The sequence below is a fragment of the Ranitomeya variabilis genome, chromosome 2 (genome assembly GCF_051348905.1).
Source record: "Ranitomeya variabilis isolate aRanVar5 chromosome 2, aRanVar5.hap1, whole genome shotgun sequence".
Taxonomy (NCBI): Eukaryota; Metazoa; Chordata; class Amphibia; order Anura; family Dendrobatidae; genus Ranitomeya; species Ranitomeya variabilis.
Genome location: NC_135233.1, coordinates 717,421,749 through 717,442,498, shown reverse-complemented (window position 1 = coordinate 717,442,498; position 20,750 = coordinate 717,421,749). Strand labels below are relative to the sequence as shown.

The following is a 20,750-nucleotide window of genomic DNA, read 5'->3' as shown; positions in this document are numbered from 1 at the left end:
CCCTTTAATGGGGAATTTTTGTTATCACTGATCATATTGTCTGCCATGGAATTTTCTTGTGTAAATACTGATGAAAAAAGTCATTTAGCATATTGGCTTTTTCCTCATCCTCATCCACCATTTCACCTAGACTATTTTTAAGGGGGCCAACACTATCATTTTTTCGTTTCTTACTATTTACGTAGTTAAAGAATATTTTGGGATTATTTTTACTCTCTCTGGCAATGAGTCTCTCTGTCTCAATCTTTGCTGCCTTGATTTGCTTTTTACAGAATTTATTTAATTTTCTGTATTTATTTAATGCCTCCTCACTACCTACTTCCTTTAATTCTCTAAATGCTTTCTTTTTCTCACTTACTGCATACCTTACAGCTCTATTTATTGTGAAGTGGATTTACATGAGCTCATCCAGTATGTGGGTTCCAAGGCTTATTGGGGTGCATATGACTTGATAGCAGGGCAGGCCTTGCATTCAGTGCAACACTTTTTCAGGAGGCCCTCCTGGACATCTTATTAAAGGGGTATTGTGGTGCGTCGTAATTCTTGGCAGTCCATCCACTCACAGCATAGGCTACAACAGCTTAGGAGACCCACTGTTTAATAATGGCCCTTTAAGAAGATTAATGCCGTATGACGCACCAGTAAAAATTGGCTCTGTGACTTTAACCCCTTCACCCCCAAGGGTGGTTTGCACGTTAATGACCGGGCCAATTTTTACAATTCTGACCACTGTCCCTTTATGAGGCTATAACTCTGGAACGCTTCAACGGATCTTGGCGATTCTGACATTGTTTTCTCGTGACATATTGTACTTCATGTTAGTGGTAAAACTTATTCGATATAACTTGCGTTTATTTGTGAAAAAAATGGAAATTTGGCGAAAATTTTGAAAATTTTGCAATTTTCCAACTTTGAATTTTTATGCCTTTAAATCACAGACATATGTCACGCAAAATACTTAATAAGTAACATTTCCCACATGTCTACTTTACATCAGTACAATTTTGGAACCAAAATTTTTTTGTGACGGAGTTATAAGGGTTAAAAGTTGACCAGCAATTTCTCATTTTTACACCATTTTTTTTTAGGGACCACATCTCATTTGAAGTCATTTTGAGGGGTCTATATGATAGAAAATACTCAAGTGTGACACCATTCTAAAAACTGCACCCCTCAAGGTGCTCAAAACCACATTCAAGAAGTTTATTAACCCTTCAGGTGTTTCACAGGAATTTTTGGAATGTTTAAATAAAAATGAACATTTAACTTTTTTTCACACAAAATTTATTTCAGCTCCAATTTGTTTTATTTTACCAAGGGTAACAGGAGAAAATGGACCCCCAAAGTTGTTGTACAATTTGTCCTGAGTATGCTGATACCCCATATGCGGGGGTAAACCACTGTTTGGGCGTATGGCAGAGCTCGGAAGGAAAGGAGCGCCATTTGACTTTTCAATGCAAAATTGACTGGAATTGAGATGGGACGCCATGTTGCGTTTGGAGAGCCCCTGATGTGCCTAAACACTGAAACCCCCTACAAGTGACACCATTTTGGAAAGTAGACCCCCTAAGGAACTTATCTTGATGTGTGGTGAGCACTTTGACTCACCAAGTGCTTCACAGAAGTTTATAATGCAGAGCCGTAAAAATAAAAAATCATATTTTTTCACAAAAATGATCTTTTCGCCCCCAATTTTTTATTTTCCCAAGGGTAAGAGAAGAAATTGGACCCCAAAAAATGTTGTGCAATTTGTCCTGAGTACACTGATACCCCATATGTGGGTGTAAACCATTGTTTGGGCGCATGGCAGAGCTTGGAAGGAAAGGAGCGCCATTTGACTTTTCAATGCAAAATTGACTGGAATTGAGATGGGACGCCATGTTGCGTTTGGAGAGCCCCTGACGTGCCTAAACATTGAAACTCCCTACAAGTGACCCCATTTTGGAAAGTAGACCCCCTAAGGAACTTATCTAGATGTGTGGTGAGCACTTTGACCCACCAAGTGCTTCACAGAAGTTTATAATGCAGAGCCGTAAAAATAAAAAATCATATTTTTTCACAAAAATGATCTTTTCGCCCCCAATTTTTTATTTTCCCAAGGGTAAGAGAAGAAATTGGACCCAAAAAAATGTTGGCCAATTTGTCCTGAGTACGCTGATACCCCATATGTGGGTGTAAACCATTGTTTGGGCGCATGGCAGAGCTTGGAAGGGAAGGAGCGCCATTTGACTTTTCAATGCAAAATTGACTGGAATTGAGATGGGACGCCATGTTGCGTTTGGAGAGCCCCTGACGTGCCTAAACATTGAAACTCCCTACAAGTGACCCCATTTTGGAAAGTAGACCCCCTAAGGAACTTATCTAGATGTGTGGTGAGCACTTTGACCCACCAAGTGCTTCACAGAAGTTTATAATGCAGAGCCGTAAAAATAAAAAATCATATTTTTTCACAAAAATGATCTTTTCGCCCCCAATTTTTTATTTTCCCAAGGGTAAGAGAAGAAATTGGACCCAAAAAAATGTTGGCCAATTTGTCCTGAGTACGCTGATACCCCATATGTGGGTGTAAACCATTGTTTGGGCGCATGGCAGAGCTTGGAAGGGAAGGAGCGCCATTTGACTTTTCAATGCAAAATTGACTGGAATTGAGATGGGACGCCATGTTGCGTTTGGAGAGCCCCTGATGTGCCTAAACATTGAAACTCCCTACAAGTGACACCATTTTGGAAAGTAGACCCCCTAAGGAACTTATCTAGATGTGTGGTGAGCACTTTGACCCACCAAGTGCTTCACAGAAGTTTATAATGCAGAGCCGTAAAAATAAAAAATCATATTTTTTCACAAAAATGATCTTTTCGCCCCCAATTTTTTATTTTCCCAAGGGTAAGAGAAGAAATTGGACCCAAAAAAATGTTGGCCAATTTGTCCTGAGTACGCTGATACCCCATATGTGGGTGTAAACCATTGTTTGGGCGCATGGCAGAGCTTGGAAGGGAAGGAGCGCCATTTGACTTTTCAATGCAAAATTGACTGGAATTGAGATGGGACGCCATGTTGCGTTTGGAGAGCCCCTGATGTGCCTAAACATTGAAACTCCCTACAAGTGACACCATTTTGGAAAGTAGACCCCCTAAGGAACTTATCTAGATGTGTGGTGAGCACTTTGACCCACCAAGTGCTTCACAGAAGTTTATAATGCAGAGCCGTAAAAATAAAAAATCATATTTTTTCACAAAAATGATCTTTTCGCCCCCAATTTTTTATTTTCCCAAGGGTAAGAGAAGAAATTGGACCCAAAAAAATGTTGGCCAATTTGTCCTGAGTACGCTGATACCCCATATGTGGGTGTAAACCATTGTTTGGGCGCATGGCAGAGCTTGGAAGGGAAGGAGCGCCATTTGACTTTTCAATGCAAAATTGACTGGAATTGAGATGGGACGCCATGTTGCGTTTGGAGAGCCCCTGACGTGCCTAAACATTGAAACTCCCTACAAGTGACCCCATTTTGGAAAGTAGACCCCCTAAGGAACTTATCTAGATGTGTGGTGAGCACTTTGACCCACCAAGTGCTTCACAGAAGTTTATAATGCAGAGCCGTAAAAATAAAAAATCATATTTTTTCACAAAAATGATCTTTTCGCCCCCAATTTTTTATTTTCCCAAGGGTAAGAGAAGAAATTGGACCCAAAAAAATGTTGGCCAATTTGTCCTGAGTACGCTGATACCCCATATGTGGGTGTAAACCATTGTTTGGGCGCATGGCAGAGCTTGGAAGGGAAGGAGCGCCATTTGACTTTTCAATGCAAAATTGACTGGAATTGAGATGGGACGCCATGTTGCGTTTGGAGAGCCCCTGACGTGCCTAAACATTGAAACTCCCTACAAGTGACCCCATTTTGGAAAGTAGACCCCCTAAGGAACTTATCTAGATGTGTGGTGAGCACTTTGACCCACCAAGTGCTTCACAGAAGTTTATAATGCAGAGCCGTAAAAATAAAAAATCATATTTTTTCACAAAAATGATCTTTTCGCCCCCAATTTTTTATTTTCCCAAGGGTAAGAGAAGAAATTGGACCCAAAAAAATGTTGGCCAATTTGTCCTGAGTACGCTGATACCCCATATGTGGGTGTAAACCATTGTTTGGGCGCATGGCAGAGCTTGGAAGGGAAGGAGCGCCATTTGACTTTTCAATGCAAAATTGACTGGAATTGAGATGGGACGCCATGTTGCGTTTGGAGAGCCCCTGATGTGCCTAAACATTGAAACTCCCTACAAGTGACACCATTTTGGAAAGTAGACCCCCTAAGGAACTTATCTAGATGTGTGGTGAGCACTTTGACCCACCAAGTGCTTCACAGAAGTTTATAATGCAGAGCCGTAAAAATAAAAAATCATATTTTTTCACAAAAATGATCTTTTCGCCCCCAATTTTTTATTTTCCCAAGGGTAAGAGAAGAAATTGGACCCAAAAAAATGTTGGCCAATTTGTCCTGAGTACGCTGATACCCCATATGTGGGTGTAAACCATTGTTTGGGCGCATGGCAGAGCTTGGAAGGGAAGGAGCGCCATTTGACTTTTCAATGCAAAATTGACTGGAATTGAGATGGGACGCCATGTTGCGTTTGGAGAGCCCCTGACGTGCCTAAACATTGAAACTCCCTACAAGTGACCCCATTTTGGAAAGTAGACCCCCTAAGGAACTTATCTAGATGTGTGGTGAGCACTTTGACCCACCAAGTGCTTCACAGAAGTTTATAATGCAGAGCCGTAAAAATAAAAAATCATATTTTTTCACAAAAATGATCTTTTCGCCCCCAATTTTTTATTTTCCCAAGGGTAAGAGAAGAAATTGGACCCAAAAAAATGTTGGCCAATTTGTCCTGAGTACGCTGATACCCCATATGTGGGTGTAAACCATTGTTTGGGCGCATGGAAGAGCTTGGAAGGGAAGGAGCGCCATTTGACTTTTCAATGCAAAATTGACTGGAATTGAGATGGGACGCCATGTTGCGTTTGGAGAGCCCCTGATGTGCCTAAACATTGAAACTCCCTACAAGTGACACCATTTTGGAAAGTAGACCCGCTAAGGAACTTATCTAGATGTGTGGTGAGCACTTTGACCCACCAAGTGCTTCACAGAAGTTTATAATGCAGAGCCGTAAAAATAAAAAATCATATTTTTTCACAAAAATGATCTTTTTGCCCCCAATTTTTTATTTTCCCAAGGGTAAGAGAAGAAATTGGACCCCAAAAAATGTTGGCCAATTTGTCCTGAGTACGATGATACCCCATATGTGGGTGTAAACCATTGTTTGGGCGCATGGCAGAGCTTGGAAGGGAAGGAGCGCCATTTGACTTTTCAATGCAAAATTGACTGGAATTGAGATGGGACGCCATGTTGCGTTTGGAGAGCCCCTGATGTGCCTAAACATTGAAACTCCCTACAAGTGACACCATTTTGGAAAGTAGACCCCCTAAGGAACTTATCTAGATGTGTTTTGAGAGCTTTGAACCCCCAAGTGTTTCACTACAGATTATAACGCAGAGCCGTGAAAATAATTTTTATTTTTTTTCTCAAAAATGATTTTTTAGCACCCAGCTTTGTATTTTTACAAGGGTAACAGAATAAATTGGACCCCAAAATTTGTTTTCCAATTTGTCCTGAGTATGCTGATACCCCATATGTGGGGGGGAACCACTGTTTGGGCGCATGACAGAGCTCGGAAGGGAAGGAGCGCCATTTGGAATGCAGACTTAAATGGATTGGTCAGCAGCCGTCACGTTGCATTTGCAGAGCCCCTGATGTACCCAAACAGTACAAACCCCCCACAAGTGACCCCATATTGGAAACTAGACCTCCCAAGGAACTTATCTAAATGTGTTTTGAGAACTTTGAACCCCCATGTGTTTCACTACAGTTTATAACGCAGAGCCGTGAAAATAAAACATCTTTTTTTTCCCACAAAAATGATTTTTAGCCCCCCAAATTTTTATTTTCCTAAGGATAACAAGAGAACTTGGACCCCAGAAGTTGTTGTTCAATTTGTCCCGAGTACGCTGATAACACATATGTTGGGGTAAACCCCTTTTTGGGCGCACGGGAGAGCTCGGAAGGGAAGGAGCACTGTTTTGCTTTTTCAACGCAGAATTGGCTGGAATTGAGATTGGACGCCATGTCGCGCTTGGAGAGCCCCTGATGTGCCTGGACAGTGGAAACTCCCCAATTCTACCTGAAACCCTAACCCAAACACACCCCTAACCCTAATCCCAACGGTAACCCTAACCACACCCCTAGCCCTGACACACCCATAATTCTAATCCCAACCCTAATCCAAACGTAAATGTAATCCAAACCCTAACCCTAACTTTAGCCCCAACCCTAACTTTAGCCCCAACCCTAACTTTAGCCCCAACCCTAACTTTACCTCCAACCCTAGCCCTAACCCTAACCCTACCCCTAACCCTAACCCTAAACGTGACTAAAATACGTGGCACTGAAATACGTGGCACTGAAATACGTGGCACTGAAACACGTGGCACTGAAATACGTGATACGTGGCACTGAAATACGTGGCACTGAAAAACGTGGCACTGAAATACGTGGCACTTAAATACGTGGCACTTAAATACGTGGCACTTAAATACGTGGCACTGAAATATGTGATACGTGGCACTGAAATACGTGGCACTGAAATACGTGGCACTGAAATACGTGGCACTGAAATACGTGGCACTGAAATACGTGGCACTGAAATATGTGATACGTGGCACTTAAATACGTGGCACTGAAACACGTGGCACTGAAATACGTGATACGTGGCACTGAAATACGTGGCACTGAAATACGTGGCACTGAAATACGTGGCACTGAAATACGTGGCACTGAAATACGTGGTACTAAAATATGTGGCACTGAAATACGTGATACGTGGCACTGAAATACGTGGCACTGAAACACGTGGCACTGAAATACGTGATACGTGGCACTGAAATACATGGCACTGAAATACGTGGCACTGAAATACGTGGCACTGAAATACGTGGCACTGAAATACGTGGCACTATGACTGCCAGAAAATGTTCATTAAACGGTTAGGGGTGAGGTTAGGGGTAGAGTTAGGGTTAGGGTTTGGATCCCTTTATCACCTTGATGGTGGTGGGTGGCTTTTCAGTGTGTTTTCTGTTTTTTTTCGATAAAAATGCATGCGTTTTTAACGCAAATAAACGCATGTGCTTAAAAACGCAAGAAAATACTGCAGGTTGTATTTCTGAAAATGAACGCATGCAGAAAAAAACCGCATGCGTTTGAAAACGCGACCAAACGCGTACAAAAAAAACGCATGCGTTTTCAATGTTAAATATAGGGAAAAAACGCATGCGTTTTTTTGTGCAAAAAACGCTGCAGACAAAAACGCAAGTGTGAAACCAGCGACGCTTTTTATAGCAAAAAAGTTTTTGCGTCTCCACATTTTGAGACCTATAATTTTTCCACATTTTGCTCCACAGAGTCATGTGAGGTCTTGTTTTTTGCGGGACGAGTTGACATTTTTATTGGTAACATTTTCGGACACGTGACCATTTTTGATCGCTTTTTATTCCGATTTTTGTGAGGCAGAATGACCAAAAACCTGCTATTCATGAATTTCTTTTGGGAGAGGCGTTTATACCGTTCCGCGTTTGGTAAAATTGATAAAGCAGTTTTATTCGTCGGGTCAGTACAATTACAGCGTTACCTCATTTATATCTTTTTTTTATGTTTTGGCGCTTTTATACGATAAAAACTAAAATATAGAAAAAATAATTATTTTGGTATCGCTTTATTCTCAGGACTATAACTTTTTTATTTTTTTGCTGATGATGCTGTATGGCAGCTTGTTTTTTGCGGGACAAGATGACGTTTTCAGCGGTATCATGGATATTTATATCAGTCTTTTTGATCGCGTGTTATTCCACTTTTTGTTCGGCGGTATGGTAATAAAGCGTTGTTTTTTGCCTCGTTTTTTTTTTTTTTTTCTTACGGTGTTTACTGAAGGGGTTAACTAGTGGGGCAGTTTTATAGGTCGGGTCGTTACGCGATACTAAATATGTGTACTTTTATCGTTTTGTTTTTTTTATTTAGATAAAGAAATGTATTTATGGGAATAATATATATTTTTTTATTATTTATTTAGGAATTTTTTTTTGTTTTTTTTTGTTTTTTTACACATGTGGAAAAATTTTTTTTTTACTTTTTTACTTTGTCCCAGGGGGGGACATCACAGATCATTGATCTGGCAGTGTGCACAGCACTCTGCCAGATCGACGATCTGCTGTGCAGGGCTGCAGGCTTACCAAGTGTCTGCTCTGAGCAGACACTCGGTAAGCCACCTCCTTCCCTGCAGGACCCGGATGCCGCGGCCATCTTGGATCCGGGACCTGCAGCCAGGAAGGAGGTAGGAGACCCTCGCAGCAACGCGATCACATCGCGTTGCTCCGGGGGTCTCAGGGAAGCCCGCAGGGAGCCCCCTCCCTGCGCGATGCTTCCCTATACCGCCGGTACACTGCGATCATGTTTGATCGCGGTGTGCCGGGGGTTAATGTGCCGGGGGCGGTCCATGACCGCTCCTGGCACATAGTGCCGGATGTCAGCTGCGATATGCAGCTGACACCCGGCCGCGATCGGCCGCGCTCCCCCCGTGAGCGCCGCTGATCGGTGATGACGTACTATCCCGTCGGCGGTCATACGGGCCCACCCCACCTCGACGGGATAGTACGTCTGATGTCAGGAAGGGGTTAAGAATCCCTCTTTCATAAATGAAACAAGATGGGTCTCCTTATGTGTCACACACCACATGGCCAGCTAGGGTTGTTAAATGTTACAATGACATTTAACAGTGAATGCATTTGTAATGGCTGAAAGCAATGTTAAAGTTGAAAATGCTTCAAAAACGCTGCGTCTGAACTAAGCCTAAGTGGGTGAGGAACATTTCGGTCTGGGGTTAAATATTTGGCCTTACAGGCAAGTCATTAACCTGCAAAGGATGTACCTTAACATATTTCCCAGCAAAATCTGTTTTGGTTTCGTTTTAGTGTGTTTTTTTGTGGCACCGGCAAAAATAACATGAATAAAAATTGTTTAAAGCTGTGAACTAGGAGTCAGGAATGCTTCAAGGGGCGATCCCCATGATGTTCCTGTGTCATTTGTGCTGTGTTTCCATCATTTTCAGACGTTTTTAGACCTTAAAAGGAACCCCGGGGGGGATCGCCGTAAAAATACTCGGGTCTCCCATAGACTTACAAAATATTGAGATTAACTTTTGTTTATGACCAAATACTTATTTTCCACCATAATTTGCAAACTAAATCTTGCCATAATCAGTCAAGGTGATTTTCTGGATTTGTTTTCTCATTTTGACTCTCATAGTTGTGGTCTACCTATGATGTTAATTACATGCCTCTCTCGTCTTTTCAAGTGGGAGAACTTGCACAATTGGTGGCTGACTAAATACTTTTTTCCCCACTGTATATACAAACATAGAGGAGAATTATATAGGGTGAGGTAGTTAACCTATAAATCTCATAATCATACCAAGGAGTCAATTCTATACACATTTTTCATGATACAATAAACATAATTAATTTAAGCAAACACCTATCCAGGTCAGTGGGTCTTTACGGCAGTTTTCTCTCATGGATCATAAAAACAGCGAACAGAGTGACCAACTCAAAAAACGCTAACAGGAGAAGAGTAGGGGTTTGCAAAAAGCAGCCAAACTGCAGCTGCTCATTAAAGGGCCACTGTCACCCCCCTCCAGCCGTTTTAAACTAAAAGAGCCAACTTGTGCAGCAGTAATGCTGCATTCTAACAAGGTGGCTCTTTTAGTTTTAGGTTCAAGTATACCCTAAATAAAGAGTTTTTATACTTAGCCACAACTCCTGTCTCTAGCCAGAGAGGCGGGTCCTCACTCCCCAGCTTGACCAGCTCCTCTGCCGTCACTCCAATCTTCCTGCGCTTTCGGCGCCGCCCCCTCAGCGCTGTTATCGTTTCAAAACCGGTGCCTGCGCTGTGTACTGGTGTCCTGCGCAGACGCAGTAAGCTCTGGCCATTTGACTTCCCAGCCAGGCTTGCACACTGCGCCTGCGCGGGCATTGTGGCCAGCCACCTTTGGAATCCCCACCCCGCACTGTGCATAATGCATAACACAGTGCGGGGCGGGGATTCCAAAGGTGGCTGGCCACAATACCCGCGCAGGCGCAGTGTGCAAGCCTGGCTGGGACGTCAGACGGCCAGAGCTTACTGCGTCTGCGCAGGACACCAGTACACAGCGCAGGCACCGGTTTTGAAACGATAACAGCGCTGAGGGGGCGGCGCCGAAAGCGCAGGAAGATTGGAGTGACGGCAGAGGAGCTGGTCAAGCTGGGGAGTGAGGACCCGCCTCTCTGGCTAGAGACAGGAATTGTGGCTAAGTATAAAAACACTTTATTTGGGGTATACTTGAACCTAAAACTAAAAGAGCCACCTTGTTAGAATGCAGCATTACTGCTGCACAAGGTGGCTCTTTTAGTTTATAACGGCTGGAGGGGGGTGACAGTGGCCCTTTAAGTCCACTCAGTGATACACTTTTCATGCGATAGATCCATTTAGCTTCTTTTTGTAGGATCAGGCGGTACCAATTCCCCCCACACACACTTTTTTGGTGGTGTAACTACTTCCATAGCCATAAAGTGGAAACAGTTCAAATCCCTACCATGTAAATCCCTCACATGCCTGGAGATAGGGTATCCCAGGCATTAATAATATCTCCCAAGTGCTCCCCCATTCTCCTCTGTAATTCTCGTTTAGTCTTTCCATGGGACAAGTGCATTTAAATAGATACACTAACCCGGCCATCTTGCAGTTGCAGCAGTAGTCACAGGATCACAATGACCATATTATGGTCTTTCATGTCCTAATCGAAAGTGGCACATCCAGAAGGAAGGGAAAAGCCAGTAAGGTCACAGGATGTAGTTGAGTAAACAGCATCGCATTATTTCATGTGCTTTTAAATGAAGAGAATCTATGAGTCCATTTTTGCTACCTCATCTGAGAGCAGCATCCTATGATGAAAAGTAAAGAGGAGCTATACAGGCACCAGTCCCAATTTATAATAGCGTAAGTTGCTCTCTCTTTTAGAACAATATGCCATATACCTTAGCTCGTGGTGGTGCTCACATTAGAATTAACTATTGTCATCCAGAAAAAACTGAAAAGTGGCAGTAACCAAATTCTGCAGCTGAAAAGTCCTTTATTCCATGGAATGAGACATCCAATGAAATATCATTTTGTTTACTTTGTTCATACATTGTGACAAAATCAGAGCTCTTAGGGTACCGTTACACAAAACGATTTACCAACGATCACGACCAGCGATACGACCTGGCCGTGATCGTTGGTAAGTCGTTGTGTGGTAGCTGGAGAGCAGTCACACAAACAGCTCTCCAGCGACCAACGATGCCGAGGTCCCCGGGTAACCAGGGTAAACATCGGGTTACTAAGCGCAGGGCCGCGCTTAGTAACCCGATGTTTACCCTGGTTACCATCGTAAATGTAAAAAAAAAAAAAACAGTACATACTCACATTCCGGTGTCCGTCAGGTCCCTTGCCGTCTGCTTCCCGCACTGACTGACTGCCGGCCGTAAAGTGAAAGCAGATCACAGCGGTGATGTCACCGCTGTGCTCTGCTTTCACTTTACGGCCGGCAGTCAGTCAGTGCGGGAAGCAGACGGCAAGGGACCTGACGGACACCGGAATGTGAGTATGTACTGTTTTTTTTTTTTACATTTACGATGGTAACCAGAGTAAACATCGGGTTACTAAGTGCGGCCCTGCGCTTAGTAACCCGATGTTTACCCTGGTTACAAGCGAACGCATCGTTGGATCGGTGTCACACACACCGATCCAGCGATGACAGCGGGAGATCCAGCGACGAAAGAAAGTTCCAAACAATCTGCTACGACGTACGATTCTCAGCGGGGTCCCTGATCGCTGCTGCGTGTCAGACACAGCGATATCTTATGGATATCGCTGGAATGTCACGGATCGTGCCGTCGTAGCGACAAAAGTGCCACTGTGAGACGGTACCCTTAGATTTAGCAATACAGCAGAGTTGATAAAACTAATCCAGGCCACACCAGGCTCTCTGTGTACATAGTCTATAGACACTGAGCTATTTATCACAGAAGTGGAAGACAGACGATTACCTGTGTGCCAGATAGTCACAGCAACCTCATGTTTACATAGCAAAAACCTACTGACAGATTCCCTTTAAATGAGGTGTGTGCCTTTGTGTGTATTTGTGTGTGCACATATATAGTTCTGGCAAAAATTAAGAGACCACCACATCAAAACCCTGTCATGGGCAGCCCAATCTCCAGACCTGAACCCCATTGAAAACCTCTGGAATGTTATCAAGAGGGTGATGGACAGTCACAAGCCATCAAGCAAAGAAGAACTGCTTACATTTTTGCACCAGAAGCAGTGTGAAAGACTGGTGGAAAGCATGCCAAGACACATGAAAGCTATGATTAAAAATCATGGTTATTCCACAAAATATTGATTTATGAACTCTTCCTAAGTTAAAACATTAGTATTGTTTTTTCTAAATTATTATGAACTTGTTTTCTTTGCATTGTTTGAGGTCTGAAAGCACTGATTTTTTTTTTTATTTTGACCATTTCTCCTTTTCGTAAAAAAATTACAAAATTTATTGTTGGAAATTGGGAGACATGTTGTCAGAAGTTTATAGAATAAAATAACAATTTACATTTTATACAAAAATATACCTATAAAGAGAAAAATCAGACAAACTGAACATTTTGCAGTGGTCTCTTAATTTTTGCCAGAGCTGTATATGTTACTGATCCGATTGATACGCCATTTCTGCACTTGAATATTGCATCCTGCCGACTACACCAAGAGTAAACATGTAAATGGATGCAACAGCGCAGAGAATGAGGAGAAAGTAGTACAAACAACCAACTATTTATTTAGCTAACATGATAAATTCTGTATGTAGGCACGGTGTCAAGGGTAAAAGTGAACAATGACAATAAAATAAAGTATGGCACAATCAGAACATGGTAATACAACTAAACAGCACAAAGATATACAGCTCTGACAAAAATTAAGAGACCACTGCAAAATTTTCAGTTTCTCTGATGTTTCTCCTTATAGGTATATTTTTGCGTAAAATGTAAATTGTTCTTTTAGTCTATGAACTTCTATGCATTGTGAGGAGCATTCGAGTCTTCATATCTGCAGCTTCCAACTCTTGTTTTGGCCGGCATTCTATGCCAGCAGGGTTTCTGGTAACTGGCAGGGCATATGTATTAATGGCGCTAATTTTATTCTTCCCATTGAGCTGGCTCTACAGAACCTGTCTTATCCTTTGATGGTATTTAGATGTTGTTGCTTTTCTTGCCTTCTCCTCATCATCATGGTTACTGTATCCCTGTGGGATGCCGAGGTACTTGTAGCATGTCTGTACATCTGCTATGTGCCCTGCTGGTAATTCCATCCCATCGACAAACTTGCCTCTCTTTATTACCAACCGGCTGCACTTCTCCAGTCCAAAGGACATTCCGATGTCTTCGATGTAGATCCTTGTTAGGTGGATCAGTGAATTGATGTCTTGTTCGTTTTCCGCATACAGCTTGATGTCATTCATGTAGAGGAGATGGCTGATGGTGCTTCCACTCTTGACCTTGTATCCATAGCCAGACTCTGTAATTATCTGACTGAGGGGGTTCAAGCCTATGCAGAACAGCAATGAGGACAGTGCATCACCTTGGTATATGCTGCCTTTGATGGTCACTTGTGTTAGTTGTCTTGAGTTGACTTCCAATGTTGTTCTACATAGTCCCATTGAGTTTCTGAGAAAGGTTCTTAATTTCTTGTTGACATTGTAGAGAGTCAAGCATTCACAGATTCATTTGTGTGGCATTGAGTCATATGCTTCCTGTAGTCAATCCAGGCTGTGCTGAGATTGGTCTGTCTGAATTTTGAGTCCTGAGAAACTGGGCATTGGGAGCCTGAGGCTTTTGTTGGGCTCTATGACACATAGCAGAACTGGAGGGCTTAGAACTGTATGTGATTTGCCCACACCACACCTGGAGGTGAAGCAGCACCTGAAGAGCCCGAGTCGTGATAGAGACCCTGTAAAATGGCTCAAGTTGCCCATCATACAGGTACCTGTTCTAGGACAGGAGTGAGAGGACTTTGCCAGCAAGCTATAGGCAGCAGGGACCTCGCATACTAACACGAGTAAGAAGGCTTATGGACCTCACCTAAGAGAGGGATCACTTTTGTCTCCAGGCCGGCCGGACCACATCACCACCCGTGCCTGGTATCCTGGACTGTGGACCGCTTCTACCAGTAAATCAGGTAAAGACTTTAAAACTCCGTGTCCTTCACTTATTTACCAGCAACCCACCATCCTTGCCATACACCTTGGGAGCCCTGGGGACCCCGCTTCAGTAGAAGCACCCTTTTGAGCTAGTACAGCCATGAGTATTCTTGGGAATGACGAAACAAGTTTTTCACACCTGGATTTGGGGATCCTCTGCCATTCTTGCTTGCAGATCCTTTCCAGTTCCTTCAGGTTGGATGGTGAACATTGGTGGACAGCCATTTTCAGGTCTCTATAGGGATGCTCAATTGGGTTTAGCTTAGGGCTCTAGCTGGTCCAGTCAAGAATGGCCACAGAGTTGTTCTGAAGCCATTCCTTTGTTATTTTAGCCATGTGCTTAGGGTCATTGTCATGTTGGACGGTGAACCTTCAGCCAAGTCTGAGGTCCAGAGGAAAAATTTCCTATTGTTGCCTGGTGCCAGCAGGCAGATCTCAGCGGGCGCACTGCACATACACCCGCCATTTTCTTTCCTGAGAAGACGCCGCCAGCCGAGGGATGTCATGTTGGAATCCAAGAGGGTCCAGGGACACCGGAGGTAGTGGGGAATCGGGGGGACCCCATTTCTCTCTCATCTGATGTGTGATGACATCTGAGGAGGGAGGAATTAAATGGGAAATCAGACCTTTTTATTGTTTTTGCAGTCATCGTTCCATTAATAACGGCAATCGTAACACTGAGGTCGGTAAAAACCAACCCGAATCATGTTCTCCGGGATCTCGGCCACCTGCAGTAGCCGAGACCCCGAAGAAATTCTGATGCTGGGGGCGCTATACACTTATTTCTCAGTGCCATTAAAAAGTGGCGCTGAGGCAAAAGTACCCTTAACTGTCTGCGTTAAAAGGCGTAGCTGCAGTCGTTAAGGGGTTAAACATGTCAGTAATCACTCAACGAATGAGCAAAATAGTGTTCATTGAGTGATTGGATTATTTATGCCGGAACAAAAATCATTATTTTCCAGCAGCACATCTCCTGGTGTAAACTGCAGATGTGTTGTTGATAACATGATACTGTATGGGGACCAGTAGCGTAGCTACCGGGGGGCAGAGGGTGCAGGCGCCCCAGGCCCGGTGCTCTGAGGGGGCCCACCTAGAGCTACGCTACTGTAACTGTATTGGCGTGCTGTGCACGATACAGTTACATTCTGCAGCAGGGTCTGCCTATAGGGGTGCTGCCTTATTACAGGGTCTGACTATGGGGGCTGCCTTATTACAGGGTCTGATTATGGGGGCTGCCTTATTACAGGGTCTGCCTATAGGGGTGCTGCCTTATTACAGGGTCTGACTATGGGGCTGCCTTATCACAGGGTCTGACTATGGGGATGCTGCCTTATTACAGGGTCTGACTATGAGGGCTGCCTTATTACAGAGTCTGACTATGTGGGTGCTGCATTATTATAGGGTCTGCCTATAGAGGTGCTGCCTTATTACAGGGTCTGCTGCCTTATTACAGGGTCTGCCTATGGGGGTGCTGCCTTATTACAGGGTCTGACTATGGGGGCTGCCTTATTACAGGGTCTGACTATAGGGGTGCTGCCTTATTGCAGGGTCTGCCTATAGGGGTGCTGCCTTATTACAGGGCCTGCTGACTTATTACAGGGTCTGCCTATGGGGGTGCTGCCTTTTAAGAGTGTCTGACTATGGGGGCTGCCTTATTACAGGGTCTGACTATAGGGGTGCTGCCTTATTACAGGGTCTGCCTATAGGGGTACTGCCTTATTACAGGGTCTGCTGCCTTATTACAGGGTCTGCCTATGGGGGTGCTGCCTTATTAGAGGGTCTGACTTTGAGGGCTGCCTTACTACAGGGTCTGACAATGGGGGCTGCCTTATTACAGGGTTTGATTATGGGGGCTGCCTTATTACACGGTCTGCCTATAGGGGTGCTGCCTTATTACAGGGTCTGACTATGGGGGTTGCCTTATTACAGAGTCTGACTATGGGGGTGCTGGAGGCTATCTAGAGGACCATCATACAGTATGGAGATTACAGTGTGGGGGTCATTATACATTGTTGGAGCCATCAAACAGTTTGGGGGCTACTAAGGAGTCAGTATACTGTGTGGGTGGTACTATACAGTGAGGGGGCATTATACTGTGTATGAGAGCATCATGCTGTTTATAGAGGAGCTGTACAGGGGGAGACTCGGGACATTATTAAATGTAAAGTGGGCACTTATTCTTATAGGGGAACTCAGGTTACTGTGACTGTGAAAGGGGCACACAGGGCGTTATTACTTTCTAGGGGCAAAATGTTGGCACTGTTTGTAAGCACATAAAAATCTTCTATATGTCTTATATATTCTGTCCTAAATAGTTATTAACTGATGAAGAAATATTTGCATAACATATTGAACATTTATTAACTAAATAATAAATAAGCCCATAAAATCAAAAGTTCAGATTTATGTTTTTTTATTTTCAGATTATATATGTGAGTCGAAACCCAAAAGATGTCCTTACGTCATACTACCACGTTTACAAAATGAATCCATCTTTAGAATCCGCAATAGATTGGGAAATATTTATAGACCTCTTCATATCAGGGAAAGGTAATGTAGAAGCAAAGAATGAGTTTTTCATGTGATTATAAGCAATGCAATGATAATCATTTTTTCTTTTCAGTTTTTAAATTAACTAGTCTTTATATATGCAAAATGAGCACAAACACTAAAGGTATTTTGAAAGTAAATTTTAGGTTTCATTTACTCCTGTGATTCGGCTTACATAGAGCATTGTTACATGCAGCACTGTACCATTAGTCAAATCTTCTAGAATATGAAAATTGAGTGAAGCCTCAAATGCAAATGAAAAAACCATACGCATATGTATGTTTATATGACAGTTGTCCCTGGAATGTTTCCTATTCATATTCCATAAGATTTTATGGTCATATAAACTCAAGGGTTATATAGATGAGAAATTATCTAAAAGTATCTGCAGAATCATTGTTACTGTTACAAGGTATTTTTACAATGACCATCATTTTTTTAGCGATATAACATCGCAATGCGAATGAGTTGTAATTTGTGTTGAGCATTTCGATACTGCAAATATAGGGTATCGGCCGATATTCGCGGTATCGGAGTTCTGTTACTGAGTTCCGATACTTTTGCAATATCGAATAACGGACCGTAAGTTCTCATAATGCAATGAGCCAGTTTGATTTAATTCAGCCAATGAGGAATCCTAAGAAGTGTGGGCACATCCTGTTATGCATGTTAGGCATGTAAGTAATGGAATGGCTGTGATTGGCTGCTGAAATTAAGTCATGATGCACTATAAAAGCCGCCACCACAATTTTGGGTTCACTCTGCTGTGAATTCAGTTAGAGACAGGACGCTGCTGTTCTGACTGAGGGCCAGTGTGAGATAGCGATTTGCTTCATTGTGCTTTACCCAGGCTACTTTAGCAACCGCTGTGTGAGAAGCTTTTTTTTTGCCTTGCAGCGCTGTTCACAGCTGTCTGCAAGGTGTCTGTGTGTGAGTGCAGCTCACGCTGTAGTCTATTCTGCAGCCACATCTGGTTGTAGTCCGCTCAGTGTGTGTCACTGCTTCATACTGTTCAATTGTCCTTTTTTGCATTAGTGCTGCTGCACATTTTTGCTGCTTTCTCCTATTAGTGTGTTTCCATCCGTATCCAGCTAGATTGCGTGCACACAATATATAGGAGTAGATAGAGGAGCCTTTCTGCAGCCTTGTGCCCTGCAGCCCCAGCCAGATTAGTATTAGCGTATTTTTTGGAGCCTCATCTGTTGCATTGTAGGTTACCTTCCTGCACTGTAATAGCTACGAAAAGTTTGTGATACTATAGGTTTTACATCTTTCGGCACATCCAGTGTCTTTTTATGAAAAAAACATAAAGTTAATAAAGTTCACCAAACACTCCACTTTACAGTTGTGTAGGCCACATTAGCTCATATTAAAGTCTAGTCCACACTTTATAAAATTAGTGTTTCTTATACCTGTTAGCAGCTGTCCAGGAATAAGCACACTAAGCCCTTAGTACTTTTCTGCCTATATTTATCAGTCTACCAAGATGAAGAAGGCAGGTAGAAAGGCACGTGGTCGTGGGCGTGGAGTTTCAGCAGGGAGAGGATGTGGGGATTCTGTGCCTGCTGCGGGCACCAGTGACTCAGCATCCCCCAGTTTTACCAGGGAACAGTCCTTTATGCACAGCTTTGTAGGAGCTTGCCGTGCCCCACTGCTGTGGAACGAACAAATTGAAGCCGTTGTCGGATGGATGGCAGCTAACGCATCGACTTCAATTAGTGCCACATCATCTCAGGTCCAGAGCACTGAAGAGCACCCATCTGTCTCTTCACCACCTGCCAAATTGCTCAGGCAGTCAGAGAGCCCTGGACAGGAGCCATCTCTACTTCTGTTCTCTGAATCTCTTGGCTTGGAAAGAGGGGGCCAGCCATACAGCATTTGAGAAATTGAAGAAGAGGCAGTATGCAGTGATGCGCAACTGCTTTGTCGCTCTGAATCTGAAGAGGCGGGTGGGCCAGTGCCTACAGTCTGCACACCTCAGTACGCATCTGATGATGAGACTCAGGTGCCACTTTTCAGTGCATACTGTGCTGACGAGACTACCCAGGAGAAGCAGTCGTTGGAAGAGGGTAGTGTAGATGATGAGGTCCTTTAACCATCATGGTGTGAGGTACAGGAAGGTAGTGGGAGCAGCACTGAGGAAAAGATTCCCCGAACGGCCAAAAAGGAGGGAGAGGGAGTGGGCAGACTGGGTTGCCTGTAGCCTCCACTTCGGCACCGATTAGGAGCATGCCTCTTCCAAAACCCAAAACGGGCGCTCCCAAGACTTGCAGTGCCTGGTCCTATTTTGACACAGTTGCAGATGACATTTGCTTTGTCAAATGCAAGCTGTGTAATCAGAAAGTCAAAAGAGGGAAAAGTGTCAGCAACCTCAATACCACAAATATGTGGAAACATGTGCAGACCAAGCACGTGGTGGAGTTACAAAGACACACTGAAGACCTAGGCTAATCTACAGTGCCACCTACCACCTCTTCAGCTCGTGTTGTAGCCTCTTCCTCCAGTTCACACACAGCTGGTTCGGCTTCCTCACAGGATCGCCATGGAAGAACCTCTGGCACTGTTGTACAGAGACACAGTGTAATTCCACCCACAGCACCACGTTCCCCGTCATCCTCACACTCCCAGGCCAGTTAACAGACATCGGTAGCACAGGCATGGGAGAAAAGGCACCCATACTCGGCAAACCACCCCCGAGAACAGGCTCTGAATGCTGGCATTGCAAAACTACTGTCCCTTGAAATGCTCTCATTCATGCTGGTGGAGACTGACACCTTCCGTAACTTCATGGAATTGGCAGTCCCACAATACAACGTGCCCAGCAGGTTTTATTTCAGCAGGCAAGCCGTCCCTGCCCTGCAAAGGCATGTGGAGGGAAACATTAAACATGCGCTACTAATCGCCGTCAGTAGCAAGGTCCACCTGACCACTGATGCGTGGACCAGTAACCATGGACAGGGACGATACCTTTCACTCACTGCCCACTGGGTAAATGTTGTGGAGCCAGGTACAGATCTTGAGAGTGGCGCTGTACGTGTTCTGCCAACTCTAAGGATTGCAGGAATCGTGTCTGTACACATTGACTCCTCCTTATACTCCAGTTCCTCTGAATCAGCGCTGCAGGAGCTGTCACAGTCTACCTCCACCTTGACCCGTGAACGCTTACCTGTTGCAACCGATAGGAGCACAGCCGTGGCCAAACGTCAACAGGCTGTATTGAAATTAATTTCTTTGGGGAATCGAAGCCACACAGCGCAGGAGCTCTAGAATGCCATCAAGCAGGAGAGCGACGTGTGGTTTGTGCCAGCGAATCTCCAGCCAGGCATGGTAGTGTGACAATAACCGAAATCTGATGGCAGCTCTGGGCCTAGGCGACCTCACTCACATCCCATGTCTGGCACATGTTCTCAACTTAGTCGTGCAGAGTTTTTTGAGGGACAATCCAGATCTTGATGCACTGCTGCACAAGGTCCGCCTAGAGTGCACTCACTTGCGACATTCCAGCATGGCAAGATCGCGCCTTGCAGCTCTGCAGCGCCGATTCCACCTTCCGGGACATCGCATCGTATGTGACCTACTCACCAGGTGAAATTCAAGCTTACATATGATGGAACAGTTGTGTGAGCAGGAGGCAGCAGTAATGGAGTACCAGCTGCATCAGGTGCAAACAAGCCGCACTGCGCACCGTACACACTTCACCACTACTTAGTGGGCCTCTATGAAGGACATCTGCCACGTTTTGCGTGCCTTCGGTGATTCCACGCGGATGGCGAGT

The 20,750-nt window shown here is 44.1% G+C and overlaps 1 protein-coding gene across 1 annotated transcript in view; it reads left to right on the top strand.

Annotated features, from left to right (window-relative positions):
- The window catches only part of LOC143807685 (amine sulfotransferase-like), a 225,491-nt gene that overhangs the window by 123,785 nt on the left and 80,956 nt on the right, over positions 1–20,750 (top strand). Inside the window, exon 4 of the mRNA XM_077289513.1 lies at positions 16,849–16,975. Coding sequence (XP_077145628.1) covers positions 16,849–16,975 — 127 coding nt within the window. The remainder of the gene's footprint in view (positions 1–16,848; positions 16,976–20,750) is intronic.